This window comes from Anabas testudineus, chromosome 9 (assembly GCF_900324465.2).
Source record: "Anabas testudineus chromosome 9, fAnaTes1.2, whole genome shotgun sequence".
In the NCBI taxonomy this organism is placed as follows: Eukaryota; Metazoa; Chordata; class Actinopteri; order Anabantiformes; family Anabantidae; genus Anabas; species Anabas testudineus.
This window is the reverse complement of record NC_046618.1, coordinates 21,342,528-21,354,891: the sequence shown is the minus strand read 5'-3', so window position 1 is coordinate 21,354,891 and position 12,364 is coordinate 21,342,528. Positions and strand designations below refer to the sequence as shown.

Genomic DNA, 12,364 nt, shown 5'->3' with positions numbered 1-12,364 from the left:
CACAGTGATATTACGTAAAGAATTTATTATAAAATGTATTACACTATAAAGTGTCAGAAGTACTAAGAACATGGCATTCCAAGACATGCTTACAGAATGTAACATAAATAGCGACAAACAGACTTGTGCAATGTGGCGATTAGACCAGAGTCTCCGAGGGACTCGAGTGAGATCGAGTTGTCACCTCATCAAACAGAAACGCACAGAAAGAAAAATATTTCTGACATCGGGGGAAACACTCGACATGGAGACAAACTTCATAATATCATAGTGATTCTCAGCTTTTATGAAAAGAAGAAAAAAAAAAGTGCCACTTAACAATTAATAATCTGAAAAAAGAGAAACTAACAATATTAGCTTCCCTTTGTGAAACACCACCGCTCGGCTCGTGTACTGTACAAGGCAACAACAATGGAATGGACGAGTGCGATTTAGGCACAAAGCATTGGCAATAAAACAAGAACAACTAAAACGTCTCTAACCAGTTTGGAACATTTCATTTCATCACCTTTAGGTTTGTTTTTACTTTTATTCTTAGGAAACATGTGGAGTACATTCATTTTGCCTTGTTGGAATCAATAGATTTGGGCCAAATAAAAACAAAACAAAACAAACAAACAAACAAACAGAGAAGACAGCTTATATAAAGAAAAGAAAAAAAAAAGAAAACAGGCCTCAGATATTTACAGCACAGCTGCACGTTGGCTGCTGTGTGTTTTAATTTGTCTTTGAACAGATGTTAACACTGGAGGGGAGGGAGGTAAAGCAGACAGGAAATACTGGCACAGATCTGTCAAACTGTGTCCTGAAAAAACTAAAGTCTGTGTTTTAGGACTCTTCAATCAACACAGATTCACAGACATAAGTGAAAATGCTAAATCTTCTAAGATGTTTCCATCATCAGCAGCCTTTGGCCTTTTCCAGCTAACAATACTAACTTCTTTTGCTGAGTGAGCGCGGCTGCAGCTTCACGATGTAAAAAGACAAACTGAAAGGATGTGCATGGCCGAACAACACTGACAGCGATACTGAGAGAAGCTCAGACAGAAGCAGCGTCGATGCCACTGTGCAAAAACCCGACACTGTGGACGGTAACGTGACTGTTGACGACGTCGCAATAGTCACTAATGCAGAAAACCTGATGAGGAAGCATTATTAAAAAAGCTGCAGTGTCAGGTGTTTTTACTGTAACTCACAGGACTAGAAACAATAAATGACCTTTTAGCTTGATGGAAAACCAACAGAACAAACTTCACCTTTCTTTTTGTTGTGTGTTGTCTTTTTGGCGGCTCTTTCAGCTCTGATAAAGCACGATTAACTCAACACTTTGGGTTCTCAGTGGAACCCTGGAGTTCACCCTGTCTGCCACGATGATGTGATGATGAGCAAATGAAGCTGGAATTGTCTTTAATAAGACGGCTTCAGGAAATTCCCTCAATGTGAATGTTAAAAAGTGTACTTCACAGGTCCTATAGTTTCCTTCCTGTGTTTCAATAAGGAAAGATATATTTTTAAAGCAGGACTCCCGGAGCTCCTGTTCTGTTGCTCATCATTCAAACAGCAAACGTCTTATTGATTTAATCCAATCAACATGCAAAAAACAAAAGGTCACTGTCATACAGGTTTTAGCAACAATTGCTAATAAAACTCAAATTCTGATTCCCAAACTCTCCATTTCATCTATAAATACCAGGACTTCAGTCAAGGCCACTTGTTAGAGTTGAGATTGAGTCAGGATTAAGTCTTAAAGTGATGCTTTGTGTTACTGCTGTAATATTACTGAGTGTGTTGCTTTGGATGGTTAATTAAATTCACTAGTAACAGAAAAGAGCGTGACTTCATTTGCTTTTATGTTGCATTGTTTGCTGAAATTATCACAACAACCCCACTTCTAAGTGACGCCTGTTTGTTAGATGACAACGTAGGGCGCAGGTAAAATTGAACAGTTTTGTGTCTCTGCTTTCGTCTGCACGGAGCAACAAGACATGAGACCAGAACACTGCAAACAGACGAAGCTGGTCGGTGAGACGGAGTCGAATCAAACACAGAAAAGCTGAGATAATAGAAAAACTTGACCTATAAAGACCAGAACCGGACTGAATTAGTATCATATTACACTGTTCTTTTCCTAGAGATTTCTAGGAAAGTCTGTGACCAATGGCTAAAAATATAAAATTGCAAACACATTATTTTACAGGTCTGTAGATTGTAGTTAATTTCAAAATAATCTCATAATAGGTTTCCTGTAAATAATTATATATATATTGGAGCTAACTGCAGATAGAAATTGATCAGTTGCTAAACTATAAACTAGCGTGAGCTGAATGTGCAAAATGTCAAAAACACTGCCCGTCCAAAAAAACAAGTCAAACACTCTAAATATTCCTAATAATTCATATTAATTTGTGGCATCGATTCAGTAAAAATAAGCTTCTTCAATGTCACAATATTTATTTCTGTCCAGAGTGGCATTCATTTTTCATCAAGATCTTGAACTGGTTCATTCAGGTAGTCAGCTGACCTCATCTTTGGATACACAACGTTGCTGAACCTGGTTGTTTAAGAAATGAGAAGCTACTCACTGCATCAGTTTGGGTTCAATAACTTGTTACCAGCTGAAACACAATCATCCATGCAGTAATTATCCAATGGGACGCTTTTACTTATTTGCTTCAAATCCAGGTGGTGACTTTTATTTTTGGACGGGCAGTGTGTGTGTTCAAATTCAAACAATTTAACATTAACAAAGAAGTAAATTTGTAATAATTAATGAACAACTAATACTGTAAATATTCACCGGAGTTTAAAAGAAGTGATTTATTTTTTTGGGAATTTGTCTCTTGCTGCATTAATTAAAATAACAGTCTGAACTTTTGGCACCTTTGGCTCCATTTTCCATGTTTTTTTTCTCCAGGAAACATTTGAGAATTATTTAAGAAACAATAAATGAAGGAAGGATACTGTTAAAATCCCCAATACACCAATTCAACATGAAAACTGTTTCCCTTTGACCCTGCCTACAGTTCCCACAGAGCATCAACTTCACAAAATCACAACATTTTTTCCAAATTTGTGAAACTCTAGTTTGAAAACTTCATAAAACGAGTCGAGCGTTTTATCCTTTTTCGTGTTCTGTCTATAAAAAACATTGTTCCTGTCTAAAACATCAAATGGCCTTTCCCACTTCGTTGCTGGTTTCCCTGCTCTCTAAGCTTGATTGAAAATCTTTTTAGTATCAGAGTGAACAAGGCACACTTCTTCAAATGTTTGTAAAGAACTTTAGTTTTTATGAGAACAAGACTATTTGTGCTCTTTAGGGAGGTAGAAGGCCACAAAGGCACTCGGAAAAAATGCTGTCAATTTATTAAACACTAAGGTGAAAGGCCGAACGTCACATCAGTAGAACAGAAGCAAAGAGTGAGAGATTATTAAACGTAACTGTGATAGAAGGAGTTAATGATAAAAGCCTCCTATGCACTGATATAATGAAGTCCTCAGTTTTTATAGAAGGATGAATCCAAACACGAGGCTGCCTTCTTGGTAACCACGTCCGTTTGCCACGTCGATATGATCAAATTGAGCTTTTCTGTAGACGGTTAGCTGTAAGAGGAGCGAGACTTGATGGTGGAGTGGAGCAGGTGGGATGATAACAAGCAGCACAACAAGATTCAGAACAGAATAAAAGCACGGGGTCCCTCTTTGGAGCTCAGGTTCAGTTCTATCACAACATTCATCACGAGAGGAAGGTTCAGCTGTACAGGTGTGGAGAGCACAAACACAACATCTGGTTCATATGCCAACTTATCAGAGTGATTAAAGAGGGAGCAGCTGGACTCTGGTAACGATTGCACTTCATCTTCATTCTCACACACAAGTCTGTGACGGTCCTGCTTTAGGGAAACGTCCCATCATACCAACTGACCAGGACAAAAAGCAGACCCTGTTCAGTTCAGCGGGATATGACGGAGCTGATGGAGTTGTATGATGTGCCTCCATTGCAGGTGGGAGGGTAGCTGCTGGCGGCCCCTCCCACAGCCTCCATGTTGACCCTAAAAACAGGAGAAGCTTTGAGGAGGAAGTCGGCGGCGTCTCGGCGGCCGAGCTCCCTCAGCTTGGCCATCAGTACGCCCACGGTGCTGTCCGCCCGCCCGCTCCACTCCTGCAGCAGTGCTGCTGTTGGGCTGGGCTGCGACATGGCCTGCTGAGAGTCTACGTCTGAGTCCAGCTCAGCGGTGCCATTTGGAGTCCCGTTGCTGTGTTTGGCCACCAAGTCTGTGAGGCCGAGGTTCATGGCCAGCAGGCACCAGTCTTTCCCCAGGGCGTCCGGAGGATCCAGCATGCGGCAGAGCTTCCTGCGAGCCAACAGCGGCACATCTGATATGTGGATGTCTGTTCCCAAAGTCCCCTGCTGGTAGACTTCAGCGCAGCCGAAAGCCAGGATGCTGCTGAAGCTCTCCCTGTAGCCTCCCATGGTGTTGGTGAGCGAGGTTTCCCGCTGGACTTGGGCCCGGAGGAAATCTTTGGGTTGGTAGATCATGATGGGGGCGTGGTGTTCCCGCAGCTGCTGAGGACTCAGGTAGTATTTGGCTGTCAGCAGTCCAGGTAGGGTGGAGGCCAACAGGTTCTCCGTTATACTGCAGATGGTGTCCAAAAGGGTGTAACACTTTGCACGCTCGGAGTCGTGCCCACGCACCTGAATCTCCACCCCTTGGCCGTGGTTGACCAGCAAGATCATAGCCTCCACTCCCCCCTGGCTCACCTTGGCTCCGTTGGTCCACAGGTGGATATCGCCATCGATATCATCTCCGCCCTCCTCCTCAGGCTTCTGCTGGTGGCTCCAGCGACACAGGTTCACCTGCAGTTTGTGAAACAGACCGCAGGGGAAGGGGGTAAGGTGCTCAGCGGGGACGAGTCGCACCCCGCCATAGATCAGTGAGTCCTCCTCCTCCTCTTCAGTCCAGGAGCGATGGAGGCCGTTTGTCTTGATGAGGGCAGGAACGTCCACCATGGAGGGGTTGGTGGCGTCGCGGGCGCAGACATCCATGGCGTCCAGAATCTGCAGCAGCTCGTCGACGTCGCTTTCGGGAGCCAGAGCCTGCACCTCCTCCAGCCTGTAGCGGCCCCTGTAATGGTGGATGGCTTTGGGTGTCTCCACAGAGAGCAGCTTGCCGAGGATGCTGCTGCAGAGCCAGCGAGGCTCCAGCAGAACAACGTCCTGCACCGTCTCACTCTGCATGATGTTGATCTGTGGGAGAGAGGGAGGACATAAAGGAGGGAAGGTAGTGAGGGAGTAAGAGGAGGGAAATACAGAGTAAGATTACAGTAACACAATAAAAATGAGAAGAAAGAAATATTCAAGAAAATGTGAGAAGAAAGTTACATTTGGTGAAACAAAGGTTGCTGCAATAAAGAGGGCATTCAGTTTACTTAATCTGAAACAGACAGCATGGTTCCTGAGAGAGAGAAATGTGTTCCAGCTGTAGAGTAACTCTGAGTTACAGAAAAAAAACAAATGGTTTTATTACTTCCTGAACAGCAGCGCACCCTGGTGGCAGTCTGGTCTGGCTATTTATAAAATATTTTAAGAGTAAATTACTTATTTGTTCATTCAGAAAGTAATTGGCAGATTACTTTTAATATGACAGAGTAGTTAATATCTTATGTGTGCTTAACTGTGGACAGCTGTAAACGTTCAGTGTGCTGTTCTTTGCCTCATTTTTCTTGCAGTTGCAGCTGTTTTAAAGCTCATGGATGAGAACTCACCTCCCCCATGCTGTGTAGCTGCAGGGCCAGCGTACGGAGGTGGTCCTGGCTCACCAGAGGGTTGATTTGCTCCTGGACGTCGCTGACAAACTGCTGCCATGAAGTCAGCTGGTTTGGTCCGTTCATCTTCCTCCAGGTTGGGAGGGTGGTCAGTAAGCGCTCTGACAACAGCGTCATGGGGCTGCACCTCTGCAACGAGAAGCGTGTTCGCTGCACGTTATCACTTGCTATAGTTTAACTATTTTACCTATGCTGACTGACTAATCTAGATTCTGTGTTGTTGAATTGTTGTTACATTTATATTAGAGTGGGAAAACTTATCATGACATATAACAAAGTCATAAGGGAAACTACATCACTTTCGTCTAAGCTCTGTTGATTTTGAGGAAGTAGAAGTAAGTGGTTTAAAATACACAGATCAGGGTGTGAAAACCAAAGGGAGACAAACAGATTGTGTGTTTGCAGGGCTCACAGAGATGATGTTGGTGCGAAGCTCCTGCAGATGACACCTCAGCAACTTCAAGTCTTTGGAGTTTGAGGCTCCGGCGTCCATCACAAACAGCTTGTCACTAACCTGCAGGTCGTTCCCAAACCTGAAACACAAAATGCTTGGTTCAGAGGAACGTCCTTTGTGTAGTGAAAGAGGTTTTATACTGTTAATCCTCAAGACAGAAGTTCTGCATTTCGTTTCCTGCTCCACAGTGAGCACAGAACTCAGGGTCGGATACCAAACAGCAAACCTGACTGTACTCGTGGACATTTTGAACCATGAAACTACAAAAAAAAAAAAAAAAAAAAAAGAAGAACAGCTACAGAACAGTGGTTTGAATCCCGACCTGTTCCTGACTTCCTTGAGAAGCACTCTCTCCTTGTCGTAGCTGAACTCTCCAGAGAAAGCTCGGGGAACATCAGCGAGGTCGGCGTGCGTCGCCACCAGGACGACCACCAGCGGCTGCTGGATTCGGCCTCCAAAAGCTAGAGACAGAAAGTCAGGAGAGTTTATTCTTTGCAAATATACATGAACACTAACAATACAAAAAAACTCATTTGCCAGAATGTTTGATTGTCTGATGACAGAGGCTGGTGTCTCCTCACCGATGTTGTCCTGTGGCAGGGTGAGAGCTTTCAGCAGGTTCAACCAGTAGGTGATGTGGCCCAGCTGGGTCTCGTACGGCTCCTCCAGGCTGAACAGGACCACGTGAATTGCTGTGACGTCGTTGGCTGCAAAGTAGTCGTAGGTGCAGTAGTAGACGGGGTTCCCTGAAAACTCCCACACACTGAAATCCCCCACACCTGCAGAGACGGAAAGAAGTTACATGTACATGGATTGTAAATGTAAGCCCACTCCTTTAACACAGAAGTCAAAGACAACAGGGCATAACACACACAAACAGATGCCCACTGCTGGTGTTGCTCACCATGGATGTTGGCGTGCTGGATGTCGATGGCCTTCGTGGCCTGTTCGTCAGCTGCAGACAGTGCGTTGTGGACGGGGGAGAAGACCTCCAGGACGCCTTTGGTGAGGCTCGGCTCAAACATCATGCTGCGACTGCGCACACTCACATTCTCACAGCCCGGATAAAGGTTGGAAATACTCACTGACACTGAAGACAGAGACACAGATATGAATTAAAAAGACTATTTCAAACTACACTTTAACCTAAACTTGTTGTATCATCAAGTTGTTCAAAAGTATAAGATTTAACCATATCATTTAATTTTCGTTTTTTTTATAAATTCATTTTACATTAAGAAATGTAAATCAAGTTTAACCTACTACTATTATGCTGACAAACATTTGCATTTTCATTTAAACAAAGCAAAGTGTTTGTAAACTGCTTACTGAAATAACCAGGTCTGAATCCAGTAATTACACACTTGCTAACACATGAGGGAGCTCTTTTACTGCATATAAATCAACTATTACTTAACATTTGGATTTCCTTGAGACTCTGCAGAACCACACCTACAGTTTTTTTTCTTTGGTCTTGAACCACAGTCAAAAAAGGCCTTTTTCTGAATGCAGTTTTGTATTTGTTTAGGCCCATACTGCCTCATTACGGACATGATCAGTGGCATAAATTTACTGATCAACCTTACTGAACATAAGGAATACGTAGCGATCTGATGTCGAACTCCATCTGCAAAATGTTCTGTTTTGTGGTTGCTGATGTTCTCAGCACTAATAAAAAAACAAAATTAACTGTGTAAAAAGACGAATCAAAGCATCTCACGTGTTAATGGAGACATCTTTCTGCATTAGCACCAAAAACTGTTACGTACATGAAAAATGAGTTTGATGCCACATTGATTTCATGGTTTAAGGTCAAACTGATCCTTTAATAATAACAGATGCTGTAGTTCTGGACCTCAGGGATACAAAGCTGTTTATATCTGTGTGTCAACATTGTTTCTCTCTGTCAGGCCCAAGTGTTTCACAAGAAAGGGTGATTATAAATGTCAAAAAAGGAAAACTAGGAATCTCAGACTGTATTAAAGCAAAGTACAACGTCTCCTCAATGCTGCTCTGTGCCATTTCTCAAGATTAGTTCGACTGAAAGGACTGAAGCACGAACAACTTGAAGAACCAAAAATGGATGCACGGATTCAACAGTTTTAACATTTACAAAGGTACAAAACTGGAAACAGACAAACAGACATCTTGGCAGCACTTGTTCCCTGTGGCCACATGTCAGGTATTTCTGCACATGCGACAAACAGTACATCAAGAGCGTTAGTAAATCCAGCTAAAACTAGAAGCAAAAAGCTCTTTCACCTGCCGTTCAGCTCTGATAGACGCCACAGATTTCCAGATACTATAGAGGACGGGATTGGTAACGTAACCCATCATTATCTGAGAGTATCAGGTCTGTCTGGGAGGTAATAGGCCTGTGCACTGCAAAAGAGAGCGCTTAAAGGAGACTCAATGGTATATGTGTGTGTGTGAGGTGAGATAGGGTGTAAATACAGAGAGATTGAAGAACGAGTGTGTGTGTGTGTGTGTGTGTGTGTGAACGAGTGTTTTGTTATACTATGCACAACACGTCCATAGACAGTCGCTGTGCGCAGAACTGACCGCCACAACTAAAAAACATGAAAAGCCTTTCTTAAGCCCGGCAGCAGTCAAAAGAACCGAGAATGTCTGCTGCAAATACTGTGAAGCTAATTGTAAAATCCTGCTTTTAATGTTCTACAAATCTAACAACTAATGTTGTTAAAAAAACTAAACTAAACTAAAAAACTATATGGACACATGCTGAGGCCTGATGAACCTCAAAGTGGTCACCAGGAGGAGGTTGTATGATGCTCAAAGACCTGAAACATATCTTGGATTAGTTTTGTTGATCTGTGACTATCTGAAGTCAGAGATCTTGTACCTCAGTGTAAAAATGAGTGTTAATCAATCACTATCTGGTATTTCTTCCTATCACCCCCTGTGATCAAAGCCCTTGATTTCATCACTCTTCAGTATTTCCGATCCTAGTGTCGTTGTGTAAAACTGTCTTATCCACTGAACACAACTGTATTTGGACACTATCTGATCGCTGCATTGTTCTGGGTTTAGTGAATCAGAGCCACTCATTTTGAATGATTTCATCATCAGTCTTCACCTCAAGACTTTATCACATAATTACAAGTGGTTTTCATTTAATTGTGGGAACCATATCCATGTGATTATGACTTGGTCCTCTTATAATTACATAAAATAAAATTATTTACAGTTTCATGTTTTGGCACAATAAATATTCGGATCTTTGGCAGATGAGCTGGTTCACAGCTTCCCCTGATCCTTCTGTTACCTACCTGCAGGTTTGGAGTTGATGGGGGAGTTGGGGTGGCGCGTCGAGTTGCTCATGCGCGTCCTCCTCCTCCTGAAGAAGCTGCGCAGGATTCCACATTTCAGAGACTCGAGCAGGGAGCTCTTCCCGGCCCCCGAGTGTCCAAACAGCTTCAGCTTGATTCTGGGCTGGACGGTCTGAGTGGGCTTCAGCTGCTGGATGTAGCTCAGTTTGTGGTTGTCCTGACCCAGAAAATACACCACAGTCGAAGACAAGGATATATTAAAAAGCAGTGGCAGTTCAGGTCACAAAGAGACAACATTATCTAGTGTCTGGCATAGAGTCCCAAGTGTTTAGACTTCAAAAAGTCCTAAAAATCAGATGGTAGACTTCACTTTGTCAGACATTGTTCCACATACAGTAGAGTTCCAAACACATCAGACACAGTATCACTCTCAGACGACCTCGTGTTTCATGTTTGTGTACATGTCAACCACATAACACTAGTGTTGAACACACATTGAACAGACCTCTAGTCTCTATGGACAAAACACTGTCAGCGTTCACAACATCTTAACTTTACCGACCATTTTTATAATGTCGGTGTTTCTGCAGATATGTTAGAGATAACACAAAATAAATAGGATCTCTCCTTCTCAGCTGCTTGCATCCTTTTTCCTTGTAGTTATAGAAGAAAAATATATAGTCATTCCTGAAAGACATGTTTCACAGGTCCCAGTTTAGTCATGTTGCACGAAGTGAAGGAGGTGAAATGTGTCAGGAAACAAGGAGCTAATTTTGATGTGAGCGCAGCGTTAAGCTGCAGTTCAGCCCAGTGCCAAATGCACTTTCACCTTGCTAACATGCTCACATCCTGACATGCTTATATCCTACTTTATTATGTTATCTTGCTAATTACTGCAAATACAAAGTATAGCAACATATTAATTATAAACCATAAACCAAAAGCAAAATTAAACGTCCACCAAATGAATGATGATTAATTCTCTGTACAAGAGTTCAATATGATAATTGTTACTATATTCAAGTGTGGACCATGTTAGCTGCTTACATGGTTAAACAATCTAGTTTTGCTAATTATATTTGGTGAGTAGCAGATGTTACATCGCCTGGAATCAACTGATTTTCCAATTGTACACTATTAACACAATTATCTGATGCTACAGACTAATAAAGAAGTTCTTTGGAGATGGTCAGTCTGTCCAACAAGGAAAAAACTAAAATTCTTTTTGAAAACGCAGCTCTGTCATTGTGGTGTCGATCCTCATGATGTTATTTGAATGGATCTACCCACCAATCTAAGTTTCTCTGGGCATGCTGTACACCAAAATATATAAACAACAAAAGCTGTTTACAAAGACGACTGCCTCCTCTGAATGCTGCTGTGATTCTGCCAATTCAACAGATAACATTTATTAACATATAAGACTTTTTTTTTTCAACAGTGCAATAGATGAGTCACACATCAGAAGTGGCCTCAAATACTGAGAGTGGTTGTGTGGGATGTTAAAGCACTTCATACTCCCACCTGGGTTATGGTAACGCATTCAATAAATAAAAGTTTCTCAATTCAATAAGTGTGATTCACATCTGAACACAACACTTCATTTTAAAATGAATTTTGTAGAACTTCATGTTCAGTTTTAAAGTTAAGGAGAACAGGACTGAGTCGTCGTTCTCTGGGTTCTTGGGAAGTCAGTCTTTCTTTCAAATGTGGCAGCAATGTGCCAAAGCATCTTAAATTAGCCCAGCATATGCAGACGATGACTGTTTTCACAGTTGCTGCTTTCATGTTTTCACGCTCTGAACTGAATCTCAGCAGGTTTTCTGGAAAAATGGATTTGAGGAGAAGTGTGTAACATTTAGCTTCAGGTAAAAAAAAAGTCTGTGGATCTGAGTTAGACTGGGAAAAACTGGAATGAGATTCCCATAAACCTCACTAAATAGATTCTACATATAGTGCTGCAGCTCAAAGTTATAATACAGATGAGAGTTGATGAGAATAAAACTTGTTAAAGGGAGTCACAAACACAAAATGTTGCTTCTTTCATCCATTTCCACCTGTATGTGTTGATTAAGGGCTGCCACCAAGTCTACGAATGGTGTGATGCTCAAATCTAACACATTCCTGTTGGAAAACGTCTCTCTCTCCACACCTCTGCTGTGAAATAGACTGTGTGGTGAGTGTCTGTGAAATGTGCTTGTACATCAGACAGTACAGGTCTTTTCTTGTCCCTTTATTCCATTTAAAGTGACCGTGTTATGCTCTTTTTTTATGTATCTCTAGATCGATCTTCGCGAGGTCGGTTACATGTGAAAAAACTATAAAGTGACCTTCTCTATCTGATGGTGTTGAGGTTGTTCGTCTCGTCATATTTTAAACCTGATTCACATGAAGCACATATAATGTCTGGATTTCAAACATAAGTGTAACTAATGGGAGAAGCTGGTGGAAGGACAGTTTTTGTTTTAGTCTTAGTCTCATCCACCAGCAGGCCTTTGCGAGCTGGATTGAAAATACAACAGTTAAAACGAACACAGGTTTCACTGGAGATGCTGCACAAGGTTTTTAAAATTGTAAAACTATTTCAGTAGTGCCCCAATATAAATTCTAGAAATTATGGCTAAATAACAACGTGGTGAAGAAATCACATTTAACAAGAAAGTATTAGTAATAAATATAAAGTTGTGTCACTTTTACCTTTTTAAGTTTGCCCAACAAAGAAACTATGTGCTCATCAGAAGCCAAATCCTCCACAGTCTTTCCATCCTGAGACAGAGAGAGAAAGAAAAAAACAGAG

The 12,364-nt window shown here is 41.9% G+C and overlaps 1 protein-coding gene across 1 annotated transcript in view; it reads right to left on the bottom strand.

Annotated features, from left to right (window-relative positions):
* dapk1 (death-associated protein kinase 1) overlaps positions 1-12,364 on the bottom strand; it is a 67,893-nt gene continuing 55,529 nt past the window's right edge. The window contains exons 19-26 of the mRNA XM_026343638.1: positions 12,265-12,333; positions 9,568-9,784; positions 7,182-7,367; positions 6,859-7,056; positions 6,600-6,738; positions 6,236-6,356; positions 5,764-5,952; positions 1-5,245 (exon numbers count right to left, since the gene is read on the bottom strand). Of these exons, the coding sequence (XP_026199423.1) occupies positions 3,950-5,245; positions 5,764-5,952; positions 6,236-6,356; positions 6,600-6,738; positions 6,859-7,056; positions 7,182-7,367; positions 9,568-9,784; positions 12,265-12,333 (2,415 nt within the window). The 3' untranslated portion in view covers positions 1-3,949. The remainder of the gene's footprint in view (positions 5,246-5,763; positions 5,953-6,235; positions 6,357-6,599; positions 6,739-6,858; positions 7,057-7,181; positions 7,368-9,567; positions 9,785-12,264; positions 12,334-12,364) is intronic.